The sequence below is a fragment of the Aphelocoma coerulescens genome, chromosome 10, assembly GCF_041296385.1.
Source record: "Aphelocoma coerulescens isolate FSJ_1873_10779 chromosome 10, UR_Acoe_1.0, whole genome shotgun sequence".
NCBI classification, from domain to species: Eukaryota; Metazoa; Chordata; class Aves; order Passeriformes; family Corvidae; genus Aphelocoma; species Aphelocoma coerulescens.
In genome coordinates this window covers 19,607,275-19,634,852 of record NC_091024.1, presented here as the reverse complement: position 1 = coordinate 19,634,852, position 27,578 = coordinate 19,607,275, and the positions used below count along the sequence as shown (strand labels likewise).

The 27,578-nt window shown below is 58.0% G+C and overlaps 1 protein-coding gene across 1 annotated transcript; it reads right to left on the bottom strand.

Moving 5' to 3' along the window:
• Position 1: 1 nt before the first annotated feature.
• STRA6 (signaling receptor and transporter of retinol STRA6) lies at positions 2-27,326 on the bottom strand. Its single transcript, XM_069025953.1, has 18 exons — positions 27,265-27,326; positions 22,487-22,671; positions 19,512-19,590; positions 18,354-18,439; positions 18,140-18,279; positions 17,882-18,048; positions 16,298-16,417; positions 14,912-14,979; positions 13,910-13,986; positions 13,340-13,401; positions 12,994-13,174; positions 11,575-11,650; positions 6,497-6,630; positions 4,384-4,501; positions 3,415-3,516; positions 1,835-1,998; positions 1,395-1,526; positions 2-180 (listed from the first exon to the last, which is right to left on the bottom strand). Exons 2-18 carry the CDS (start codon positions 22,609-22,611, stop codon positions 2-4), a joined length of 2,010 nt encoding a protein of 669 aa, XP_068882054.1. The 5' UTR covers positions 22,612-22,671; positions 27,265-27,326.
• Between the last annotated feature and the right edge of the window lie 252 nt (positions 27,327-27,578).

Sequence of the window (27,578 nt, the reverse complement as noted above, 5' to 3'; positions counted from 1 at the left end):
TTCAGGGCTTGGGGACGCCGAGCCGGGCGCCGTTGGCGGAGGCGTCGGCCAGCGCGGTTTTGCGGGAAGAGCTCAGCGAGGGGTTGCGCAGGAGGGTGTAGGCCAGGCACCAGCGCGCCCGGATGCGCCGGATCCGAGCTTTTCCCGGAGCCAGGTGCTTGTGGTGCAGCAGGTGGAGACCTGGAAGGAGACGGGAGCAACGGGAAAAGGATTCGGTGAGGTAAAGTGGATCCCGGAGGGAAAGGGAGGTGGGACACCGGGAATGGGGTGGGATGTTGGGAAGGGATTCCTGGAATGCCCAGAGAGGCTGCGGTTGCTCCTGGAGGTGTCCAAGGAAAGGTTGGATTGGGCTTGGAGGAGCCTGGGATGGTGGGAGGTGTCCCAGGATGGGCTTGAAGGTCCCTTCCAAGCTGTTGGGATGGTTCCAAAGCATTCCGGGATTGCCGGATTCCAGCCCCAGTCACACCTCGCTGGAGGCACCAGGATTCCAGCACATCCTGAGGAGCTGCATCCTACCCTGGCATGGGATCAGCGCCATGGATGGAGGGATGGATGGAGGGATGGATGGATGGATGGATGGATGGATGGATGGAGGGATGGATGGAGGGATGGATGCAGGGATGGATGGATGGATGGATGGATGGATGGATGGATGGATGGATGGATGGATGGATGGATGGAGGGAGGGATGGATGGATGGATGGATGGATGGATGGAGGGATGGAGGGATGGATGGATGGATGGATGCAGGGATGGATGGAGGGATGGATGGAGGGATGGATGGATGGACGGACGGATGGATGGACGGACGGATGGATGGACGGATGGATGGATGGATGGATGGATGGATGGATGGATGGATGGATGGATGGATGGATGGATGGATGGAGGGAGGGAGGGATGGATGGATGGATGGATGGATGGATGGATGGATGGATGGATGGATGGATGGATGGAGGGAGGGAGGGATGGATGGATGGATGGATGGATGGATGGATGGATGGATGGATGGATGGATGGATGGATGGAGGGAGGGATGGATGGATGGATGGATGGATGGATGGATGGATGGATGGATGGATGGATGGATGGATGGATGGATGGAGGGAGGGATGGATGGATGGATGGATGGATGGATGGAGGGATGGATGGATGGATGGATGGATGGATGGAGGGATGGATGGATGGATGGATGGATGGATGGATGGATGGATGGATGGATGGATGGATGGATGGAGGGATGGATGGAGGGATGGATGGAGGGATGGATGGAGGGTTGGCTGCATCCCTGGATCCATGGATATACAGAGGTGTCCCCACCCCAACCACAGGTGCCACCAAGAGATCACCAGAGGGTCCCTTCTCCCCAAGCCCCCCGGTGTCCCAGGTCCCACCTTCCTCCAGGCGGGTGTCCCGGGGCAGTGCCGGCATCTCCGGCCGCTGGAGCAGCAGGAAGCAGAAGGCTTTCATCAGCGGGTGGCCCTGGCTCACCTCCACCTTCAGGAAGTGGCAGTAGCTGTGGTACCCTGAGGGGACACCGCTCGCTCAGTGGGGACACCATTCCCTGAGGTCCCCCGAGGTCTCCTGAGGTCCCCTGAGGTCCCACCCCTTTAGCCCAGGACATGAGGCAGCCACAGGTGAAACCCCCAAGGTGACCCCACATTTTTTGGGTGAAGGAAGCAGGACCCAGCAGGAATCGGGAGAAGCCACCTGCTCCCCTTGGCCCCTTCCCACCCCCAACCCCGGCAGCTCCAGGGCATGGAGCGCCCATCCCAACCCCTCCATGGTGGCACCAGCACCCCTCTGGTGGCACAGCGACCTCTGGGCGCCCCACCTGGGTCAAAGGTCTCCACGCCACGCTGCAGCAGGCTGGTGTCCAGCCGGCAGAAGTGGACGGCGTTGTAGAGGCCGGAGATGACCACGCGCCACACGCCGGCCAGGACCCCCAGCAGGACGTTGGTGGGGAAGAGCAGGAAGGTGACGATGTACAGGGCGCGCCTGCGAGGAGCACCAAAAACACCGCGGGATGGCCTTTGCCTTCCTTTCCCGGGAAAACTCCGGCCAAACCAAACTTCCCGTGGCCGCCTCAGGCGTCTCCACCCCGTGGGGAGAAGCAAAGGCCCGCCCGGGCTCCTGGAGAAGCGTCAGGAGCTGCTTTTCTCCTCGGAGATTGAGGAACCGGCCAAAGTACGGGGTGGGGGATGTTGGGATGGAGGCCAGCGGCGCCAGGAGAGCCTGGGGGGTGGGACATCCTGGTCTCGGGTGGTGACACCATCTCTGATTGAGGGACATCTGCTGGTGGCCTGGGATGGGCACCGACCCCAGGAGAGCCTCGCTGCCACATCCAGTGGACACTTGGACACCTCTGTCACCCTGGTCTTGGGTGGTGACACCATCTGTGATTGAGGAACCTCTACTGGTGGCCTGGGATGGACACCGGCCCCAGGAGAACCTCACTGCCACACCCAGTGGACACTTGGACACCTCTGTCACCCTGGTCTTGGGTGGTGACACCATCTCAGATTGAGGGACCTCTGCTGGTGGCCTGGGGTGGACACCAGCCCCAGGAGAACCTCACTTCCACACCAGGTGGACACTTGGACACCTCTGTCACCCCGGTCTTGGGTGATGACACCATCTCAGAGCGAGGAACCTCTACTGGTGGCCTGGGATGGACACCGACCCCAGAAGAGCCTTGCTGCCACACCCAGTGGACACTTGGGTCCCTCTGTCACCCTGGTCTTGGGTGGTGACACCATCTGTGATTGAGGAACCTCTACTGGTGGCCTGTGGTGGACACCGGCCCCAGGAGAACCTCCAGGCCCTGCCAGGGGGTGGGACATCCTGGTCTCGGGTGGTGACACCATCTCTGATTGAGGGACATCTGCTGGTGGCCTGGGGTGGACACTGACCCCAGGAGAGCCTCGCTGCCACACCCAGTGGACACTTGGACACCTCTGTCACCCCAGTCTTGGGTGGGGACACCATCTGTGATTGAGGAACCTCTGCTGGTGGCCTGGGGTGGACACCGGCCCTAGGAGAATCTCCAGGCCCTGCCAGGGAGGTGACAGAGGAGGTGGAAGGAGGACATTTGGGTCCCTCTGTCACCCCAGTCTTGGGTGGTGACACCATCTGTGATTGAGGAACCTCTGCTGGTGGCCTGGGGTGGTCACCAGCCCCAGGAGAACCTCACTGCCACAGCCAGTGGACACTTGGACCCCTCTGTCACCCCGGTCTTGGGTGGTGACACCATCTCAGAGTGAGGAACCTCTACTGGTGGAGCAGGATCACCCTGGCTGGTGTCACCTGACCGAAATCCAGGCCAAAACATCTGGAGAAACCTCTGTGGGAGGCTGGAATTGTCCCCCAAAGCCAGAGCGGGGACAGGAGGGGACAACGGCGGCGGCCCCGTACCTGTTGGTGAGCTCCTTCCGCAGGGAATGCTGCTCCAGGAACTGGGAATGGGCCAGCAGGTGCTGCACGAGGATGGCCACCAGCAGGGCCAGCCAGAAGGGCCTGGGCGGGAGGGAAGAGCCAGATGGACACCGGGAAGGTCCCGAGACACCGGGAACACCCCAAAACACCGGGAACATCCCAAAACACCGGGAACATCCCAAAGCACCGGGAAGGCCCCAAAGCATCAGGAAGGCCCCAAAAGACTGGGAAGGTCCCAGAACACTGGGAATGCCCCAAACACCGGGAAGGTCCCAAAACACCAGGAATGTCCCAAAGCACCAGGAGTGTCCCAAAACACTGGGAATGCCCCAAAACACCGGGAACACCCCAAAACACCAGGAACATCCCAAAGCACCGGGAAGGTCCCAAAGCACCAGGACTGTCCCAAAACACTGGGAATACCCCAAAGCACTGGGAATGTCCCAAAGCAGCGGGAACATCCCAAAGCACCGGGAACATCCCAAAACACCAAGAATGCCCCAAACACCGGGAATGCCCCAAAACACCAAGAATGCCCCAAACACCGGGAATGTCCCAAAACACTGGGAATGTCCCAAAACATCAGGAATGTCCCAAAACACCAAGAATGCCCCAAACACCGGGAACATCCCAAAACACCGGGAATGTCCCAAAACACCTGGAAGGTCCCAAAACACCGGGAATGTCCCAAAACACCAGGAATGTCCCAAAACACCAAGAATACCCCAAACACCGGGAATGTCCCATAACATCAGGAACGTCCCAAAACACCAAGAATGTCCCAAAACACTGGGAAGGTCCCAAAACACCGGGAACATCCCAAAGCACCAGGAATGCCCCAAAACACTACCCTGGACAGCAGAAACCTCCAACGGTGCTGGAAAGACCCCGAACGAAGCATCCCAAATCCCCTTCCTTTGGGATTTCCAGCCTTTCCCAAGGGCTCACCACATGTTCCGCAGGATCCCAAAGAGCAGGGATCCGGTGCCGGTCTGGAGCGGGATCACCACCAGGAAGGTGAAGGCCACGGAGCAGAGGAAGAAAATCACCTGCTGGATCAGGAGACCTGGGAAGGGGCACACGGAGCGGGAATCCGGCATGGAAAATCGGCTCTTTTCCCCAAATTCCTGCTGGGAAACCCTCCAGATCCCTTCCCACATCCCCTGATCCCAACGGGATTTCAAGGAGAAATTCCAGCTTTTGTCGCTCGCCCTGCAGCCTCGGAGGCCTCATCCCAAATCGCAGCCGGAGCCGGGATCCGGGGGCGAGGAGAGCCCGGAATTTGGCGAGGACCAGAGGTTGTGGCAGCTCTTCCCGGGCAAATATTTGGGATGCAGCCAAAGCCGGGCGTCACCCCAGCCCCCCTCTTCCTCCTCGTTGAATTCCCAACCCAATTTTTCCCAATTTTTCCCAATTTTTCCAATTTTTCCCAAATTATCCTTTTTTCCCCCAATTTTTTCCCATTTTTTCCAATTTTTCCCAATTTTCCTCAGTTTTCCAAATATTTTGTTTTTCCAATTTTCATGGGTTTTCCCCAATTTTTTCCAATTTTTCCCAAGTTTCCCAAATATTTTTTTCCAATTTTCATGTTTTTTCCCCAATTTTTTCCCAATTTCTCTCAATTTTTCCCTTTTTTTCCCATTTTTCGTTTTTTTCCCAATTTTCCCAATTTTTTCCAATTTTTCCTATTTTTCCCAAGTTTCCCAAATATTTTTTTTTCCAATTTTCATGTTTTGTCCCCAATTTTTCCCAATTTTTTCCCAGTTTTTCTCCATTTTTCCCCTTTTTCCATTTTTCGTTTTTTTCCCAATTTTCCCATTTTTTCCAATTTTTCCCAATTTTCCCCAGTTTTCCCACATATTTCGTTTTTCCAATTTTCAAGTTTTTTCCATTCTTTCCAATTTTTCCCAATTTTTCCCGATTTTTCCAGAATTTTCCATTTTTTCTCATTTTTTCCCCATATTTTCCCAATTTTTTCCCTTTTTTCCATTATTTTCCAAATTTCCCCACTTTTTTGGTGTTTTTCCAAATTTTCCCTTTTTTCCCAATTTTTCCAGTTTTTTCCCAATTTTTCATGAATTTTCCCAATTTTTCCAAATTGTTCCAATTTTTCCATTTTTCCCCAATTTTTTCTGAATTGTTCCAAATTTTCCCATTTTTTTCCAAATTTTCCCAATTTTTCCCAATTTTTCCATTTTCCCCAATTTCTCACAATTTTCCCAATTTTTTCCAATTTTTTCCATTTTTCCCCAATTTTTCCAAGTTTCCCAATTTTTCCAAATTTTTCCCAAATCTTTTCTGTTTTTCCAATTTTTTCCCAATTTTCCCCTTTTTTTCCCAATTTTCCCCAATTTTTCCAAGTTTCCCAATTTTTCTGTTTTTCCCCATTTTTTTCCAATTTTTTCTGATTTTTCCTCTTTTTTCCCAATTTTTCCCAATTGTTCCCAATTTTCCCATTTTTTTTCAATTTTCCCAATTTTTTCCAATTTTTCCCAATTTTTTTGTGGTTTTCCAATTTTTCCAATTTTTCCCAATTTTTTTGTGGTTTTCCAATTTTTCCAAATTTTCCCCTTTTTTCCCAATTTTTTCCAAATTTCCCCAATTTTCCCAATTTTTTCCCAATTTTTTCCCAATTTTTTTCAAACTTTTTCCAAATTTTCCCTTTTTTCCCAATTTTCCCAATTTTTTCCAATTTGCCCAATTCTTCCATTTTCTCCATTTTCCCCAATTTCTCCCAATTTTCCCAATTTCTTCCAATTTTTTCCAATTTCTTCCAATTTTTTCCAATTTCCCCCAATTTTCCCCCATTTTTCCACATTCCCCAATTTCCCCAATTTCCCCAATTCCCCCAATTTCCCCAATTCCCCCTTTCCCCCCCAGTTTTCCCAATTTTTCATATTCTTTCCATTCTCTCCCAATTCCCAGCCATTGATCCTTCCCGATCAACACCGGATTGCTTTTGAGGAAAGGGGGACAAAACCCCTCCTGAAAATGGGGTAAAACCCAGGGAATCGGCGCTTCATCCCAAAAAACCATCAGGATTCATCCCGAAATCCCTCACCCAGGCAGGCGAAGGCCGCCTGGAAGCTGGCGAAGCTCATCCAGCAGACGACGGCGCTCCGGGAAGGCCGCAGGGAGCGGGGCTCGGAAAACACGTCCAGCACGGAGCCGCGGTAGAGAGCCCGCAGGTTGGATCTGGGAAGAGATTCCGGCTGCATCCCGGGCCGGGAATGGGGATGGGGATGTCGGGAATGGGGATGTTGGGAACGGGGATGTTGGGAATGGGGATGGGGACGCTGGGAATGGGGATGGGGATGGGGATGATGGGAATGGGGACGGGGTTGTTAGGAATGGGGATGTCGGGAATGGGGATGTTGGGAATGGGGATGGGACTGTTGGGAATTGGGATGTTGGGAATGGGGACGGGGTTGTTGGGAATGGGGATGTTGGGAATGGGGACGGGGATGTAGGGAATGGGGATGTCAGGAATGGGGATGTTGGGAATGGGGATGGGACTGTTGGGAATTGGGATGTTGGGAATGGGGACAGGGATGTTGGGAATGGGGATGTTGGGAATGGGGACGGGGTTGTTGGGAATGGGGATGTTGGGAATGGGGATGGGGATGTCAGGAATGGAGATGTTGGGAATGGGGATGGGAATGGGGACGGGGATGTTGGGAATGGGGATGGGGATGATGGGAATGGGGATGGGGATGTCGGGAATGGGGACGGGGATGATGGGAATGGGGATGTCGGGAATGGGGATGTTGGGAATGGGGACGGGGTTGTTGGGAATGGGGATGTCGGGAATGGGGATGTTGGGAATGGGGATGGGACTGTTGGGAATTGGGATGTTGGGAATGGGGACGGGGTTGTTGGGAATGGGGATGTTGGGAATGGGGACGGGGATGTCAGGAATGGAGATGTTGGGAATGGGGATGGGAATGGGGACGGGGATGATGGGAATGGGGATGTCGGGAATGGGGATGTCGGGAATGGGGATGTTGGGAATGGGGACGGGGATGTCGGGAATGGGAATGTCGGGAATGGGGATGTTGGGAATGGGGATGGGACTGTTGGGAATTGGGATGTTGGGAATGGGGACGGGGATGTAGGGAATGGGGATGTCGGGAATGGGGACGGGGATGTAGGGAATGGGGATGTCGGGGATGGGGATGTTGGGAATGGGGATGGGACTGTTGGGAATTGGGATGTTGGGAATGGGGACGGGGATGTCGGGAATGGGGATGTTGGGAATGGGGACGGGGTTGTTGGGAATGGGGATGGGGATGTCAGGAATGGAGATGTTGGGAATGGGGATGGGAATGGGGACGGGGATGTTGGGAATGGGGACGGGGATGATGGGAATGGGGATGGGGACGTTGGGAATGGGGACGGGGATGATGGGAATGGGGATGTCGGGAATGGGGATGTTGGGAATGGGGATGGGACTGTTGGGAATTGGGATGTTGGGAATGGGGACGGAGTTGTTGGGAATGGGGATGTTGGGAATGGGGACGGGGATGTAGGGAATGGGGATGTCGGGAATGGGGATGGGACTGTTGGGAATTGGGATGTTGGGAATGGGGATGGGGATGTCGGGAATGGGGATGTCGGGAATGGGGATGATGGGAATGGGGATGGGACTGTTGGGAATTGGGATGTTGGGAATGGGGACGGGGATGTCGGGAATGGGGATGTTGGGAATGGGGATGTTGGGAATGGGGATGGGACTGTTGGGAATTGGGATGTTGGGAATGGGGACGGGGTTGTTGGGAATGGGGATGTTGGGAATGGGGACGGGGATGTCAGGAATGGAGATGTTGGGAATGGGGATGGGAATGGGGACGGGGATGATGGGAATGGGGACGGGGATGATGGGAATGGGGATGGGGATGTTGGGAATGGGGATGTCAGGAATGGGGATGGGGATGTTGGGAATGGGGATGTTGGGAATGGGGATGGGGATGATGGGAATGGGGATGGGGACGTTGGGAATGGGGACAGGGATGTTGGGAATGGGAATGGGGATGTCAGGAATGGGGATGTCGGGAATGGGAATGGGGATGTCGGGAATGGGGACAGGGATGTCGGGAATGGGGACAGGGATGTTGGGAATGGGGACAGGGAGGTCAGGAATGGGGACGGGACATTGGGAATGGGGATGGGGATGATGGGAATGGGGACAGGGATGTTGGGAATGGGGATGGGGATGCCGGGAATGAGGATGGGGATGTTGGGAATGGGGATGGGGATGATGGAAATGGGGATGTTGGGAATGGGGATGGGAATGGGGACGGGGTTGTTGGGAATGGGGATGGGGATGTCAGGAAAGGGGATGGGGATGTCGGGAAAGGGGACGGGGATGTTGGGAATGGGAACGGGGATGATGGGAATGGGGACGGGACATTGGGAATGGGGATGGGGACGTTGGGAATGGGGATGGGGATGTTGGGAATGGGGATGGGGACGTTGGGAATGGGGACGGGGATGATGGGAATGGGGACGGGACATTGGGAATGGGGATGGGGATGATGGGAATGGGGACAGGGATGTTGGGAATGGGGATGTCGGGAATGGGGACGGGGTTGTTAGGAATGGGGATGTCGGGAATGGGGATGTTGGGAATGGGGATGGGACTGTTGGGAATTGGGATGTTGGGAATGGGGACGGGGTTGTTGGGAATGGGGATGTTGGGAATGGGGACGGGGATGTAGGGAATGGGGATGTCAGGAATGGGGATGTTGGGAATGGGGATGGGACTGTTGGGAATTGGGATGTTGGGAATGGGGACAGGGATGTTGGGAATGGGGATGTTGGGAATGGGGACGGGGTTGTTGGGAATGGGGATGTTGGGAATGGGGATGGGGGTGTCAGGAATGGAGATGTTGGGAATGGGGATGGGAATGGGGACGGGGATGTTGGGAATGGGGATGGGGATGATGGGAATGGGGATGGGGATGTCGGGAATGGGGACGGGGATGATGGGAATGGGGATGTCGGGAATGGGGATGTTGGGAATGGGGACGGGGTTGTTGGGAATGGGGATGTCGGGAATGGGGATGTTGGGAATGGGGATGGGACTGTTGGGAATTGGGATGTTGGGAATGGGGACGGGGTTGTTGGGAATGGGGATGTTGGGAATGGGGACGGGGATGTCAGGAATGGAGATGTTGGGAATGGGGATGGGAATGGGGACGGGGATGATGGGAATGGGGATGTCGGGAATGGGGATGTCGGGAATGGGGATGTTGGGAATGGGGACGGGGATGTCGGGAATGGGAATGTCGGGAATGGGGATGTTGGGAATGGGGATGGGACTGTTGGGAATTGGGATGTTGGGAATGGGGACGGGGATGTAGGGAATGGGGATGTCGGGAATGGGGACGGGGATGTAGGGAATGGGGATGTCGGGGATGGGGATGTTGGGAATGGGGATGGGACTGTTGGGAATTGGGATGTTGGGAATGGGGACGGGGATGTCGGGAATGGGGATGTTGGGAATGGGGACGGGGTTGTTGGGAATGGGGATGGGGATGTCAGGAATGGAGATGTTGGGAATGGGGATGGGAATGGGGACGGGGATGCTGGGAATGGGGACGGGGATGATGGGAATGGGGATGGGGACGTTGAGAATGGGGACGGGGATGATGGGAATGGGGATGTCGGGAATGGGGATGTTGGGAATGGGGACGGGGATGTTGGGAATGGGAATGTCGGGAATGGGGATGTTGGGAATGGGGATGGGACTGTTGGGAATTGGGATGTTGGGAATGGGGACGGAGTTGTTGGGAATGGGGATGTTGGGAATGGGGACGGGGATGTAGGGAATGGGGATGTCGGGAATGGGGATGGGACTGTTGGGAATTGGGATGTTGGGAATGGGGATGGGGATGTCGGGAATGGGGATGTCGGGAATGGGGATGATGGGAATGGGGATGGGACTGTTGGGAATTGGGATGTTGGGAATGGGGACGGGGATGTCGGGAATGGGGATGTTGGGAATGGGGATGTTGGGAATGGGGATGGGACTGTTGGGAATTGGGATGTTGGGAATGGGGACGGGGTTGTTGGGAATGGGGATGTTGGGAATGGGGACGGGGATGTCAGGAATGGAGATGTTGGGAATGGGGATGGGAATGGGGACGGGGATGATGGGAATGGGGACGGGGATGATGGGAATGGGGATGGGGATGTTGGGAATGGGGATGTCAGGAATGGGGATGGGGATGTTGGGAATGGGGATGTTGGGAATGGGGATGGGGATGATGGGAATGGGGATGGGGACGTTGGGAATGGGGACAGGGATGTTGGGAATGGGAATGGGGATGTCAGGAATGGGGATGTCGGGAATGGGAATGGGGATGTCGGGAATGGGGACAGGGATGTCGGGAATGGGGACAGGGATGTTGGGAATGGGGACAGGGAGGTCAGGAATGGGGACGGGACATTGGGAATGGGGATGGGGATGATGGGAATGGGGACAGGGATGTTGGGAATGGGGATGGGGATGCCGGGAATGAGGATGGGGATGTTGGGAATGGGGATGGGGATGATGGAAATGGGGATGTTGGGAATGGGGATGGGAATGGGGACGGGGTTGTTGGGAATGGGGATGGGGATGTCAGGAAAGGGGATGGGGATGTCGGGAAAGGGGACGGGGATGTTGGGAATGGGAACGGGGATGATGGGAATGGGGACGGGACATTGGGAATGGGGATGGGGACGTTGGGAATGGGGATGGGGATGTTGGGAATGGGGATGGGGACGTTGGGAATGGGGACGGGGATGATGGGAATGGGGACGGGACATTGGGAATGGGGATGGGGATGATGGGAATGGGGACAGGGATGTTGGGAATGGGGATGTCGGGAATGGGGACGGGGATGTCGGGAATGGGGACAGGGATGTTGGGAATGGGGATGGGAATGGGGACGGGGATGTCGGGAATGGGGACGGGAATGGGGACAGGGATGTTGGGAATGGGGATGGGGATGTCAGGAATGGGGACGTTGGGAATGTGAACAGGGATGTTGGGAATGTGGACAGGGATGTTGGGAATGGGGACAGGGATTTCGGGAAGGGGGACAGGGATTTCGGGAAGGGGGCCGGCGCCGTGGGTCTGGGGACGGGCCCCACCTGTGCGCGCCCAGCGTGCGCAGCAGCACGGCGCCGGTCAGCAGGCAGCAGAGCGCCAGCGAGCAGATGTAGCAGACTGCGGGGAAAACCGGGAAGAGCCGGAAAAACCTCATGGATCCAGGTCGGGATGGGCACCGGGAATGGGGCTTTAGCGGGAATTGTGCCTCGGGGATGAGGGATTGGTGCCGTGCCTCAGTTTCCCCAGTTCGGGCTCGCTCGGTTTCATCTCCCAGGTGGGAAGGGCAGAGGTGGTGGGAGGGGATTGGGAAAAATCCCTGGAGAGAGCCGGGATGGGGCTCTTGGGAAAGGGGGAGCTGGGGGAGGGATGGAAATGTGAGGGGAAAAAACGGGATGAGAGAGGTTTGGGGGTCCGGGAAAAGGCACAGAAATCCTCCCTGGAGTTGGTGGTATCCCAAGGAAGGACGGGGGGCATCCCTGCTATCCCTTTATCCCTGGAATTCCCAAATCCCTGCTATTCCCTCATCCCTGCTATCCCTTCATCCCCAATATTCCCTCATCCCTGCTTTCCCTTTATCCCTGGAATTCCCAAATCCCTGCTATTCCCTCATCCCTGCTATCCCTTCATCCCCAATATTCCCTCATCCCTGCTTTCCCTTTATCCCTGGAATTCCCAAATCCCTGCTATCCCTTTATCCCTGGAATTCCCTGATCCCTGATATTCCTTTATTCCTGGAATTCCCTCATCCCTGTTATCCCTTTATCCTTGGGATTCCCAAATCCCTGCTATCCCTGAATCCCTGGAATTCCCAAATCCCTGCTACCCCTTTATCCCTGGAATTCCCTCATCCCCGCTATCCCTTCATCCCCGGAATTCCCTGATCCCTGCTATCCCTTTATCCCTATTCCTCTATCCCTGCTATTCCTTCATCCCTGTTACCCCTTTATTCCTGGAATTCCCTCATCCCTGCTATCCCTTAATCCCTGCTATTCCTCAATCCCTGTTATCCCTTTATCCCTGGAATTTCCTCATCCCTGTTATCCCTTTATCCCTGGAATTCCCCCATCCCAGCTATTCCCTCATCCCAGCTATGCCTTCATCCCTATCCCTTTATCCCTCCTATCCCTTGGCCCCAGCTCTTCCCTCACCCCCCCATCCAAGGATTTCCACTCTCCAGGGATCCGGGGGGCCCATCTGTTCCATTCCAGCAGATTTCCATCTGCCGGCTCTTCCCTCCGGCTCTTCCCTCTGGCTCTTCCCAACGGCTTTTCCCGACGCCTCTTCCCGCCTTGGCACGCGCCAGCCTGGCACAGCACCATCCCGGCGCCTGCCAGCCGCTCCCAAAATCCCCCTGGAACCCACCCCATCCCTGACCGCCCTCCGTGCTCGGAATCCTCCTGGAAACGCCCCCTCTCCTCCCCAAATCCCCCTGTGGAATCGGGATCCGACCGGGAACGCACCTTCCAGCGACCACAGGTAGTGGCGGACGGTGCGGAGCTCCTTCTCCATGTCCCCCGGCACGGCCGGATTGTCCGAGGGCACCAATCCGAACTGGACCAGCAGCACCACTATGTCCTTGGTCATTCCCGCCCGGATAATCTGGATGGTGGGGACGAAGGCCACCAGCAGCAGCAGGGCCACCTGCCAGGGAGCGGCCGAGCCGCGTGAGCTCCGGGCCACGGATCCCGCGGGATTGAGGGATTTAGGGCTTGGCCGAGCTCCCCGGAGCGCGTAATTCCGTAAGGAATGTTAATGCCGTTGCCGGTGATCCCGAGGGGACGCGGCCGGGAGTGTCGCCAGAGTCACCTGGTAGACGGCGATGACGGCCATGGCGAGGGACACCACGAGCTTCAGCGGGATCCGGAATCCTGGAGGGAAAAGCGGGAGAGGAGCCAGGATTTGGGATGGTGGGGGAGGAGCGGAGCAGGCTGGGGGCTCACCCAGCAAAGGGTGGAGAGCTCTGGAATGGGATTTCCACGGGGAATTCCTGTTAGGATGGAGAGCTGTGAGTGGATGGATGGGTCATTCCTTCTTTTCCATGGAATCTTGGGTGACAGCAGTGGGGTGCCACCTCCCTGGGACACTCCCTGCCCCCTCCGTGGATGGGAAGAGCCAGGAGTGGCTCCGCATTCCCGGGATTTAACCCCCTCAGGGCAGGATTTATTCCCTTATCCAAGCCCACCCCCCCCCAGCTGCTCCCATCCTTCCCTGGCCAAGCTTTCCTAGGAAAACTCCCTGAAAGTGTCCCAGGACGTGGCTTGGAGCACCCTGGGATAGCGGGAATGGCCGGCACGGCCTGGCTGATCAATAAATCCCTCCCAATCCCAGCTGTTCCCTGATTCCCTGATCCCGCTGGGATCCCATCCCGCATCCCACCTTCCTCGGGAGTGTAGATGTAGGAGCGCAGGTAGGAGCGGATCCGGGACTGGAGGCTCTCCTCGATCGGCACCGAGCTGTGGGAGGTGGGAGAGGGTGACGATCCCGGCCTTTGGGAATGGGATGAGCCAGGAATGGGATGAGCCGGGAATGGGATGTGCCAGGAATGGGATGAGCCAGGAATGGGATGTGCTGGGAATGGGATGTGCCGGGAATGGGATGTGCCAGGAATGGGATGAGCCAGGAATGGGATGTGCTGGGAATGGGATGTGCCGGGAATGGGATGTGCCGGGAATGAGATGTTCTGGGAATGGGATGAGCCGGGAATGGGATGTGCTGGGAATGGGATGTGCCGGGAATGGGATGTGCCAGGAATGGGATGTGCCGGGAATGGGATGTGCCGGGAATGGGATGTGCTGGGAATGGCATGAGCCGGGAATGGGATGAGCTGGGAATGGGATGAGCCAGGAATGGGATGTGCCAGGAATGGGATGTGCCGGGAATGGGATGTGCCAGGAATGGGATGTGCCAGGAATGGGATGTGCCGGGAATGGGATGTGCCGGGAATGGGATGAGCCGGGAATGGGATGTGCTGGGAATGGGATGAGCTGGGAATGGGATGTGCCGGGAATGGGATGTGCTGGGAATGGGATGCGCCGGGAATGGGATGAGCCGGGAATGGGATGTGCTGGGAATGGGATGAGCTGGGAATGGGATGTGCCGGGAATGGGATGTGCTGGGAATGGGATGTGCCAGGAATGGGATGTGCCAGGAATGGGATGTGCCAAGAATGGGATGTGCCGGGAATGGGATGAGACGGGAATGGGATGAGCCTGGAATGGGATGAGCCAGGAATGGGATGAGCTGGGAATGGGATATGCTGGGAATGGGATGAGCCAGGAATGGGATGTGCCGGGAATGGGATGTGCTGGGAATGGGATGAGCCAGGAATGGGATGTGCCAGGAATGGGATGAGCCAGGAATGGGATGTTCCATCCTTACCTCCCCTTCCGGCCTCGCTTGGACAGCACGGCCTTGAGGTACTTCCTGTAATACCCGCTCCCAGGAATCTTGAGGGAATCAGGGATAAATCCATGGATTTTGGAGGGGGGCAGAGCGTCCCTGTCCCCGCTCAGCCACCCCTCATCCCTGGCATCTCCCAATGGGAGCTTCCTGGCTCTCGTTGGGATGAGGAACGTGCGATGTCGGGGTGGGAAAGTGGGAATAATCTGGCCTTGGTCCCAAATCCACCTGGGATTCTCCTTCCCGCCGGCCGGCTCCCGGCCTGGGGTCACCTCAGGCCACGCCTGGCCGGCCTTTCCCGGCTTCTCCTCCTCTCTTCCCAACAAAGCCCCGGCGCCGCTCCACGTGCCGGGGATTATCCGGGAAAACGAGGAGTGGTTGATGCCGAAAGCCTCTTGTGTAAGGAGCTTATTCCAGAGGCGGATTTCCCCATCCCAAACCCAGTCCTGGGATAGCAACGGAGAACCCCCAGCGGCAGCGCCACGGGAATGTGCGGAGCTCCCGATCCCGATTCTGGTCCTGATCCCGATCCCGAACCTGGTCCTCGTCCCAATCCTGATCCCGATCCCAGTCCCAATCCCGATCCTGGTCCCAATCCCAATCCTGATCCCAATCCCGATCCTGGTCCTGATCCCAATCCCAATCCTGATCCCAGTCCTGATCCCAATTATGATCCCTATCCCAATCCCGATCCTGATCCCGATCCCAATCCAGATCCTAGTCCTGATCCCAATTACGATCTCTATCCCAATCCTGATTCTGATCCCCGTCCAGATCCCCATCCTGATCCCGGTCACAATCCCAATCCCGATCCTAATACCGGTCCCAGTCCCAATCCCTGTACTGGTCACAATCCAAATCCTGATCCCAGTCCCGGTCCTGATCCCCACCCTGATCCCGGTCACAATCCAAATCCCAATCCCAGTCCTGATCCCGGTCCCAATCCCGATACTTATCCTGGTCACAGTCCAAATCCCAATCCCAATCCCAGTCCTGATCCTGGTCCCAATCCCAATCCCTATCCTGGTCACAGTCCAAATCCCGATCCCAATTCCAGTTCTGATCCCGGTCCCAATCCCGATCCCTATCCTGGTCACAATCCCAATCCCAATCCCAGTCCCAATCTCAATCTCTATCCTGGTCACAATCCCAATCCCGATCCCAATCCCAGTCCTGATCCCAGTCCCAATCCCGATCCCTATCTTGGTCACAATTTCTATCCTGATCCCAATCCCGATCCCAATCCCAATCCCAATCCCAATCCCAATCCCGACCCCAATTCCCACCCCACCCCCATCCCCCTCCTGCCGCTGATGTGGGCCCCGATCCCGGTGGGAGCGTGCCCAGGTGCCGGCGTGTCCGTACCTCCCGCTCCGGGCTGTCCCCGCGGAGGCTGCGGCCGAGCAGGGCCGGGTACCAGAGGCTGAGCAGGAGCAGGGACAGCACGGTGGGGACGTGGGACAGCAGCGAGTAGAGCCGGTGGATCTGTGGGGACACGGGGTCACTGCCACCGGCCGGGGGCACGGAGGGACACGGGGTCACTGCCACCGGCCGGGGGACACGGGGTCACTGCCACCGGCCGGGGGACACGGAGGGACACGGGGTCACTGCCACCGGCCGGGGCACGGAGGGACACGGGGTCACTGCCACCGGCCACAGGCACGGAGGGACACGGGGTCACTGCCACCGGCTGGGGGACACGGGGTCACTGCCACCAGCCGGGGCACAGAGGGACACGGGGTCACTGCCACCGGCCGGGGGACATGCAGGGACATGGGGTCAATGCCACCAGCCAGGGTCACTGCCACCACCCCAGCCAGGGGACAAGGGGTCACTGCCACCCCAGGGACATGGGGTCGCTGCCACCAGCTGAGGACACGGAGGGACATGGGGTCACTGCCACCAACCCAGGGACAAAGGATCAATGCCACCACCTCAGGGGTCACTGCCACCACCCCAGCCAGGAGACACGGGGTCACTGCCACCACCTCAGGGGACACGGGGTCAATGCCACCATCCCAGACAGGGGACATGGGGTCAGTGCCACCACCTCAGGGGACACGGGGTCAATGCCACCACCCAGGGGACATGGGGTCAATGCCACCACCTCAGGGGACATGGGGTCAATGCCACCACCCAGGGGACATGGGGTCAGTGCCACCACCTCAGGGGACACGGGGTCAATGCCACCACCCAGGGGACATGGGGTCAGTGCCACCACCTCAGGGGACACGGGGTCAATGCCACCATCCAGGGGACATGGGGTCAATGCCACCAGCCCAGCCAGGGGACAAGGGGTCACTGCCACCATCCCAGGGGACATGGAGTCACTGCCACCACCCCAGGGGACAGAGGGTCAATGCCACCACCCCAGCCAGAGGACACCTCTGGGAGGTGACAAGGGAGCCACGACACCCCAGGGCCACTCCAGGGAGGTGACACCACCTCAGGGCCACCTCCAGGATGGGCTGAGGACACCTCAGGGCCACCCCAGCAGGCGACAACACCTCAGGGCCACCTCCAGGGAGATGACAACACCTCAGGGCCACTCCAGGATGGGTTGAGAACACCTCAGGGCCACTCCAGGAGGTGACAACACCTCAGGGCCACTCCAGGAAGCCACAACACCTCAGGACCATCCCAGGAGGTGACACCACCTCAAGGCCACCTCCAGAAGGTGACACCACCTCAGGGCCACTCCAGGATGGGCTGAGGACACCTCAGGGCCACTCCAGGATGGGCTGAGAACACCTCAGGGCCACCCCAGGAGGTGACACCACCTTAGGGCCACCTCCAGGAAGCCACAACACCTCAGGACCATCCCAGAAGGTGACACCACCTCAAGGCCACCTCCAGGGAGGTGACCCCACCTCAGGACCCCTCAGAGAAGCCACCTTCCTTCCCTGTGGGCCACCTTGCTGTCCCTCACCCGGCCTCGGGGCCACTCACCTTGGGCGACTGGGGACACTCGACCTTCTGCCACACGTGCACCAGGCAGTGTCCCCAGGCCAGCAGGGAGCCGGCCAGGTAGCCCAGGCGGTGGCGGCTGGTGGCGCAGGCGAGCAGGGGGAAGTAGAAGGCCGGATAATAGAGCAGCGCCAAGATCTTCCAGTACTCTGGGAAAACGGGAAGAAGGGCGGGATGAGCTCGGGGCGGCGCGCGGCCGTGTCCCCGAAGGTGCCACCGTGGGGACGGTGGTGGCCTCACCGCGGGCGCTGTGGGACGAGGGCGACGCGAGGGGCAGCGGCTCCTTGTCCAGCACCAGCTGGCACAGGGATGAGAAGAGGATGCCGAAGACGGCCACGGCCGGCCCGCGGGAGCTCTCCTCTTCCAGGAAATTGGCCGGGCTGGAATGATGGCGGCGAAGGATGAATTGCTGGGAATTCCGAGCCCTTTTTCCCCAGGGATGGGGAGGAGGTACCTGAGCAATCCCGGGACGCCGTTGCAGCAGCTGAGGTGGAGACGGCGGCGCTTCACCAGGAAGGACAAGGCCAGGATGACGGCCAGCTGGGAAAGGGATGGGAAAATCCATGGAAAAGGGCTCCTGGGAGTGGTGGGAGTGGTGGGAATTCCAATGGAGGCACCAATTCCATGGAAAAGGGGTTCTGGAATGGTGGGAATGCCAAGGGAGGCACCAATTCCATGGAAAAGGAGTTCTGGAATGGTGGGAACTCTATGGAGACACCAATTCCATGGAAAAGGGCTCCTGGGATGGATGGGAATGGTGGGAATTCCAATGGAAGCACCAATTCCATGGAAAAGGGGTTCTGGAATGATGGGAACTCTATGGAGGCACCAATTCCATGGAAAAGGGGTTCTGGAATGGTGGGAACTCTATGGAGGCACCAATTCCATGGAAAAGGGGTTCTGGAATGGTGGGAACTCTATGGAGGCACCAATTCCATGGAAAAGGGGTTCTGGAATGATGGGAACTCCATGGAGGCCCCAATTCCTTGGAAAAGGGGTCTGGAATGGTGGGAATGGTGGGAACTCCATGGAGGCACCAATTCCATGGAAAAGGGGGCCTGGAATGGTGGGAATGGTGGGAATTCCAATGGAGGCACCAATTCCATGGAAAAGGGGTTCTGGAATGATGGGAACTCCATGGAGGCACCAATTCCATGGAAAAGGGGGCCTGGAATGGTGGGAATGGTGGGAACTCCAATGGAGGCACCAATTCCATGGAAAAGGGGTCCTGGGAATGATGGGAATGGTGGGAATGCCAAGGGAGGCACCAATTCCATGGAAAAGGGGTTCTGGAATGATGGGAATGGTGGGAATTCCAATGGAGGCACCAATTCCATGGAAAAGGGGTTCTGGAATGATGGGAATGGTGGGAATTCCAAAGGAGGCACCAACTCCATGGAAAAGGGGTCATGGAATGATGGGAATGGTGGGAATCCCATGGAAACACCAATTCCATGGAAAAGGGATCAATAAATCCATGGAAAAGAGCTCCAGGACATGCCGGGAGCGATTTGGGAGGAATTTTGGAGTTACCCTGAAAACTCGGGATTTTTGGGGGGGGGATGGCCCAAAAGTTGGGATGGGAGAGGGGAATTTTGGGGTGGATACTCACGGAAATGGGAGCCATGCAGGTGTGGTACATCCGGGGGGAAACAGTGGGGTGGCACTCCGGGATAACGCCGGGAAAAAGGCTGGAAAAGGAGGGAAATCCCAAATTTGGGTGGGTTTGGGGTGGAAAAAGGATGGGAAAAATGATGGAAAATGGGGAAAATCCCATATTTGGGATGGTTTGAGGGAAAAGAGTGGGAAAAATGGTGGAAAATGGGGAAAATCCCATATTTGGGATGGTTTGTGGTGGAAAGGGATGGGAAAAATGGTGGAAAATGGGAAAATCCCATATTTGTGTGGGTTTGAGGTGGAAAAGGGTGGGGAAATGAGGGAAAATGGGGAAAATCCCATATTTGGGATGGTTTGAGGAGGAAATGGATGGGAAAATGGTGGAAAAGGGGGAAATCCCATATTTGGGATGGTTTGAGGGAAAAGGGTGGGAAAAATGATGAAAAAGGGTGGAAATCCCATATTTGGGATGGTTTGAGGGGAAAAGGGATGGGGAAAATGATGGAAAATGGGGAAAATCCCATATTTGGGATGGTTTGAGGTGGAAAAGGGTGGGAAAAATGGTGGAAAATGGGGGAAATCCCAAATTTGGGATGGTTTGAGGGGAAAAGGATGGAGAAAATGATGAAAAATGGGGAAAAACCCAAATTTGGGATGGTTTGAGGGGAAAAGGGTGGGGAAAAGGGTGGAAAATGGTGGAAAATGGGGAAAATCCCATATTTGGGATGGTTTGAGGTGGAAAGGGATAGGAAAAATGAGGGGAAATTGGGAAAATCCCATATTTGGGCTGGTTTAAGCCAGAAAATGATGGGGAAAATGGTGGATCCCATAAATCACATGGAATCCTTGGGAATTCCTTGGGCAGTTGATCCCAAAAGCAGTGGGGTCCCACGGGGATGGGGATGGGCAAGGAGATCCCAAAGTTTCTTCGGCCATGGAGGATTTGGGATGAGGAGAATTCCCTCGGGATGGGATCATCTCCCGCTTCTCTTTAGGATTGTCAGGGGTGGGAGCGGATTTTCCCAACGGGAATTCCACGGATTGGATGTTTTGGGGGGGAATTGGGGAAAAGGGAGGGGGATCCGTGGGGATCCCCGCTGCCGGATCCATCCTGGCCCCGAAAAACCCCGGATTGCCGGAGGGGCCAAAAACCGGGAATAAATCAGGGAATGACGGGGCCATTGGTCCGTGGGAAGGGGATCCCTTGGGGACCCTTGGGGAGATTTGGGGTCACTCGGGGACCCTTGGGGAGATTTGGGGTCATTCGGGGACCCTTGGGGACATTCAGGGACACTCGGGGACACTCAGGGACATTTGGGGACCCTCGGGGGTCCTTGGGGACACTCGGGGACACTTGGGAATACTCAGGGACCCTTGGGGACCCTTGGGGGACACTTGGGGTCACTCGGCAACATTTGGGGTCACTTGGGGACCCTTGGAGACATTTGGGGACATTCAGGGACCCTTGGGGACACTCAGAGACACTCGGGGACACTCGGGGACACTGGGGGACATTGGGGGACACTCGGGGACACTCAGAGACCCTTGGGGACATTGGGGGACATTTGGGGACATTCAGGGACACTGGGGGACCCTTGGGGACACTGGAGGACATTTGGGGACCCTTGGGGACACTCAGAGACACTCAGGGGACATTTGGGGACCCTCGAGGACCCTCAGGGTCATTCGGGGACACTCGGGGACCCTTAGGGACATTGGGGGACCCTCGGGGAACCTTGGGGACATTTGGGGACCCTCGGGGACACTCGGGGGAACACTCGGGGACAGCCGGGGACACTTGGGGGTTACTCAGAGACACTCGGGGACACTCGAGGACCCTTGGGGACATTCGGAGACACTCGGGGTCACTCGGGGGACATTTGGGGACACTTGGGGACATTTGGGGCCACTGGGGGACATTTGGGGACCCTTGGAGACACTCGGGGTCATTCGGGGACACTCGGGAACACTCGGGGACACTCGAGGACCCTTGGGGACATTGGAGGACACTCGGGGACACTCGGGAACATCCGGGGACACCCGGGGACACTCGGAGACACTCGGGGACACTGGAGGACATTTGGGGACCCTCGGGGACAGTCAGAGACACTCGGGGACCCTTGGGGACACTCGGGAACATTCGGGAACGCTCGGGAACATTCGGGGACATTGGGGGACACTCGGGGTCACTCGGGGACACCCGGGGTCACTCGGGGACACCCGGGGACACTCGGGGGACACTCGGGGTCACTCGGGAACATTTGAGGACACCCGGGGACACTGGGGGGTTACTCAGAGACACTCGGGGACACTCGGGGGACCCTTGGGGACACTTGGGGACATTTGGGGACACTCGGGAACACTCGGGGACACCCGGGGACACTCGGGGACATTGGGGGACACTCGGGGTCACTCGAGGACAGTCAGAGACACTCGGGGACCCTCGGGGACACTCGGGGTCACTCGGGAACATTCGGGGGCACCCGGAAACACTCGGGGTCACTCGGGAACACTCTGGGGTTACTCAGAGACGTTTGGGGACACTCGAGGACCCTTGGGGACATTCCGAGACACTCGGGGTCACTCGGGGGACCCTTGGGGACACTCGGGAACACTCGGGGATCCTTGGGGACATTCAGAGATACTCTGGGACACTCGGGAACACTCGGGGACACTCGGGAACACTCGGGGTTACTCGGAGTCACTCGGGATCATTCGGGGACCCCCGGGGACCCTCGGGGACATTGGAGGACACTCGGGGACACTCGGAGTCACTCGGGAACATTCGGGGACCCCCGGGGACACTCGGGGACACTTGGGGACACTCGAAGTCACTCGGGAACATTCGGGGACAGTCAGAGACACTCGGGGACACTCGGGGTTACTCCGAGAAACTCGGGGTCACTCGGGAACACTCGGGGACATTCGGGGTCACTCGGGGGACACTCGGGAACACTCGGGGTCACTCACTCATCGCTGGGCGCGGCGGACTCTGTGGGTTCGTAGATGTACCAGTCGGATCCCAGGTCCTCATCCAGGAAAATTCCCGGATCCAAGGGGAAATCCCGAATCCCGGCGGAGCCGTTGGACGCCATGGCTGCCCCCTCCTCCTCCTCCTCCTCTTCCTCCTCTTCCTCCTCTTCCTCCTTCGCTCCCTGGAAAAGTGGGAGAGACTCGTGGGATCTGGGAAAAGCGGGATGGAGGCGCCGATCCCGCAGGTTTGGATCCCAAAATCCCAAGCGGGACTCGCGCTTTTATGGGAGCCGGAGAGGCCGAGCCCCCCCCTCACCCCCCTTCCCAATCCCGAGGGATGATCCCGCTGATCCCGGCCGCTCCCAGCCTTTGTTTGGGTTTTCCAGGAGCTCTTAGGGCTGGAAAAGCAGCGCAAAGGTCAGGGATTGCCCCATCCCAAGGATTTGGGGCCGGGCTGGAGCCGCGCTGTCCCCAAGGTGCCACCAGCGCCTGTCCCCGCGCGGATCCAAGGGAAGGACGATTTGTCCCGGCGCTCCCGATCCCGAGAATCCCGGGATGAGTTTGGAACCGGGATAACCCCCACCCCAAAAATAACCTCAACCCGTCCCCAAATGCCACCAGCGGGGCTTGGGGGCACCCCCCGAGCCCCAGGGACACCCCCGGACTTGGGGACACCCCAGGAACGACTTGGGGACACCCCGGGAACGGCGCGGGGACACCTCGGGAGCAGCCCCAGGGTCACCCCAGGAGCAGCTCGGGGACACCCCGGGACTTGGGGACACCCCGGGAACAGCTCGGCACCCCGGAAACGACTTGGGGACACCCCGGGACTTGGGGACACCCGGGAGCAGCCCCAGGGACACCCCCGGACTTGGGGACACCCCGGGAACGGCTCGGGGACACCCCAGGAACGACTTGGGAACACCTCGGGAGCAGCCCCAGGGTCACCCCAGGAGCAGCTCGGGGACACCCCGGGACTTGGGGACACCCCGGGACTTGGGGACACCCCGGGAACAGCTCGGCACCCGGGAACGACTTGGGAACGACTTGGGGACACCCCGGGACTTGGGGACACCCCGGGACTTGGGGACACCCCGGGAACAGCTCGGCACCCCGGAAACGACTTGGGGACACCCCGGGAACAGCTCGGGGACACCCCGGGAACGACTTGGGGACACCTCGGGAGCAGCCCCAGGGTCACTCCAGGAGCAGCTCGGGGACACCCCGGGACTTGGGGACACCCCGGGACTTGGGGACACCCCGGGAACAGCTCGGCACCCCGGAAACGACTTGGGGACACCCCGGGAACAGCTCGGGGACACCCCGGGAACGACTTGGGGACACCTCGGGAGCAGCCCCAGGGTCACTCCAGGAGCAGCTCGGGCTTGGGGACACCCCGGGACTTGGGGACACCCGGGAGCAGCTCGGGGACACCCTGGGACTTGGGGACGCCCCAGGAACGACTTGGGGACACCCCGGGAACAGCTCGGGGACACCCTGGGACTTGGGGACGCCCCAGGAACGACTTGGGGACACGCCGGGAACAGCTCGGGGACACCCCAGGAGCAGCTCGGGGACACCCCGGGCTTGGGGACACCCCGGGAACGACTCGGGGACACCCCGGGAATACCTCGGGGACACCCCGGGACTTGGGGACACCCCGGGAACAGCTCGGGGACACCCCCGGGGTCACCCGGACAGGACAGGACCAGGGAGCGGGACGCGATGAATTCCCGAGTTTTCAGGCACAAGGAAGGGTTAATTCCCGGTTTTTTCAGGCACAAGGAAAGGTAAATTCCCGTTTTTTTCAGGCACAAGGAAGGGTTAATTCCCGGTTTTTTCAGGCACAAGGAAGGGTTAATTCCCGATGAGTTTTCAGGCATAAGGAAAGATAAATTCCCGGTTTTTCAGGCACAGGGAAGGGTTAATTCCCGGTTTTTCAGGCACAGGGAAGGGTTAATTCCCTTTTTTTTCAGGAAGAAGGAAGGGTTAATTCCCTTTTTTTTTCAGACACAAGGAAAGGTAAATTCCCGATTTTTTCAGGCCGAATTCCCAGCGGGATCAGCATTCCCGGGCAGCTGCCCCCACCCAGCCCCGCTCCCAGCGCACATCCCGGTTTTTCCCTGGAATCCGATCCCTTTGCTCCTCTCCGTGACCTCTCCCCAAACAAGGCCGGCCTTTGATGGGCTCCCAGAGCTCCTTCCCATCCCTCGTTCCCGGGAATCCCAGCTGGGAAGGGGAAAGAGGGGGATCCAGGAGGGAATTCCCAGCTCCCAGCCCGGCCTAAAGTCCGACCTAAAGTCCGGCTTGTAAGAAAACCGACCGAGATCCCATTCCATGATTGTGCAGGGATTATCCAGGCCGGGGCAGGGGGATAATCCAGATCTCCCTAAATTCCATTCCCATTCCCGATCCCTGCAAATCCAGGCGGTTCCCAAAACATGGATTTAGGACCCGACCCCCCTGCGGCACCACCCGAACTCAGCGATCCGGCCCCAAAAAAGATCCCAAAAAATTCCTTTGGAGCAAAGGGATTGAAGCTTCCCAAGTCTCTCCCAGGTTTTTTTTGGGGGGGGGAGGGGGAAAAATCCCTGGAAAAGCAGCGCTTGGAAAGTGGAAAAGCTCCAGCGGCGAGGAGCCCACGCCCATCCCGGAGCATCCCGAGGGATCCCGGGAGCCGCCCCTGCCGCCGGGATGGGCTCATCCCGAGGGATTGAGGAGCTCGTGGGGCTGAGGAGGGAAGGCGGGAAGCGGGAATCCGCCGATCCCAAGGGAAAAGCTCCTCGGGAAGGGCTCATCCCGCTGTGGGATCTCATTCCCACCTCGGGTCAGTTGTCACCGGATCCAATCCCAAATTCCCCTTGGAGTCCCCATTCCCACAACTCCCGGAGATCCATGGAGCTGTTCCTGCTCTTTCTGACCCCATTCCTGGTTCTCACTTGATCCAATCCCAAATTCCCTCTGGTGCCCCCATTCCCACAACTCCCGGAGATCCATGGAGCTGCTCCAGCTCTTCCCAACCCCATTCCCGATTCTCACCTGATCCAATCCCAATTTCCCCCCGGCGCCCCCATTCCCAAAACCCGGATATCCATGGAGTTTCTCCAGCTCTTCCTGATCCCATTCCCGGTTCTCACCTGATCCAATCCCAAATCCCCCTCGGAGCCCCCATTCCCAAACCCCAGGAGATCCATGGAGCTGTTCCCGCTCTTCCTGATCCCATTCCCGGTTCTCACCTGATCCAATCCCAATTTCCTCCTGGCGCCCCCATTCCCAAAACCCCAGGAGATCTGGGAAGCTGCTCCCACTCTTCCCGATCCCATTCCCTGTTCTCACCTGATCCAACCCTGATTTCCCCCCAGTGCCCCTATTCCCAAACTCCCGGAGATCCATGGAGCTGCTCCAGCTCTTCCTGACCCCATTCCTGGCACCCCCATTCCCAAAACCCCAGGAGATCCATGGATCTGTTCCCGCTCTTCCTGACCCCATTCCTGGTTCTCACCTGATCCAATCCCAAATTCCCCTTGGAGTCCCCATTCCCACAACTCTCGGAGATCCATGGAGCTGCTCTGGCTCTTCCCAACCCCATTCCCGATTCTCACCCCCTCCCACCCCAAATTCCCTGCGGAGCCCCCATTCCCAAACCCCCAGGAGATCTGGGAAGCTGCTCCCACTCTTCCCGACCCCCTTCCTGGCACACCCATTCCCAGAACCCCGGGAGATCCATGGATTTGTTCCCGCTCTTCCCAACCCCATTCCCAGTTCTCACCTGATCCAACCCCAGTTTCCCCCTGGCACCCCCATTCCCAAACTCCCGGAGATCCGTGAAGGTGCTCTCGCTCTTCCCAACCCCATTCCCGGCACCCCCATTCCCAAAACCCCAGGAGATTCATGGATCTATTCCCATTCTTCCTGATCCCATTCCCAATTCTCACCCCCTCCCACCCCAAATTCCCTGCAGAGCCCCCATTCCCAAACCCCCAGGAGATCTGGGAAGCTGCTCCCACTCTTCCCAATCCCATTCCCGGTTCCCACCTGATCCAACCCCAAATTCCCCCCAGTGCCCCCATTCCCAAACCCCAGGAGATCCATGGAGCTGTTCCCACTCTTCCCAATCCCATTCCCAGTTCTCACCTGATCCAATCCCAATTTCCCCCCGGCGCCCCCATTCCCAAAACCCCAGGAGATCCATGGAGTTTCTCCAGCTCTTCCTGACCCCATTCCCGGTTCTCACCTGATCCAATCCCAATTTCCCCCCAGTGCCCCTATTCCCAAACTCCCAGAGATCCATGGAGCTGCTCCAGCTCTTCCCAATCCCATTCCCAGTTCTCACTTGATCCAATCCCAAATCCCCCTAGGAGCCCCCATTCCCAAAAGCCCAGGAGATCCATGGAGCTGCTCCTGCTCTTCCCAACCCCATTCCCGGTTCCCACCTGATCCAACCCCAAATTCCCCCCGAAGCCCCCATTCCCAGCACTCCCAAAACCTGATCCCGGGATGCCGCATCCCCCAAGGACAGGGAACCCGAGGATTAAACTCCTCCGGGGGGGGGGAGGGGGGGGAGGGTGTAAGAATTTGGGGATTTTGGGGGGATTTTTGGGAATTTTGGGGGATTTCTGGGATTCCCCGCACCCCCAGGGCAGGATCGGATTCCAGCAGGAGCCGCATTCCCAACCTGGAGCGCTCCCGGCCCAGGCGGGAGGAGGAGGAGGAACAACAACAACACCACCGGGAAAGGGGTGGGAAAAGAGGGAAAGATCCCAAATTCAAGTTACCTCCTTCCTTCTTCCCGCTTTTCCTGCTTCCAGCCGCCCTTCCCCTCCCTGGAGCGCGCCCGGAGCTGAGCGGGGCTTTGCTAAGCTCGGTCTAAAGTCCGGAGCTTGGGGAGGCTCCGGCGGCTCCGGAGGCTCCGGGAACTTTATCCCGGTATGGCCGCGAGGGAGCCTTGGGAATTAAAGCCGGGGGATTTGGGGATTTGGGAATTAAGCGCGAGCCGCCAACCCCGTGCGGGGTTTGGGGGGGCGGGAGCGGGGGAGGAGGCGGCTCCGAGCTTTTCCTGGGAATTTGGGAGCTCCTGGGATGGAGGGGG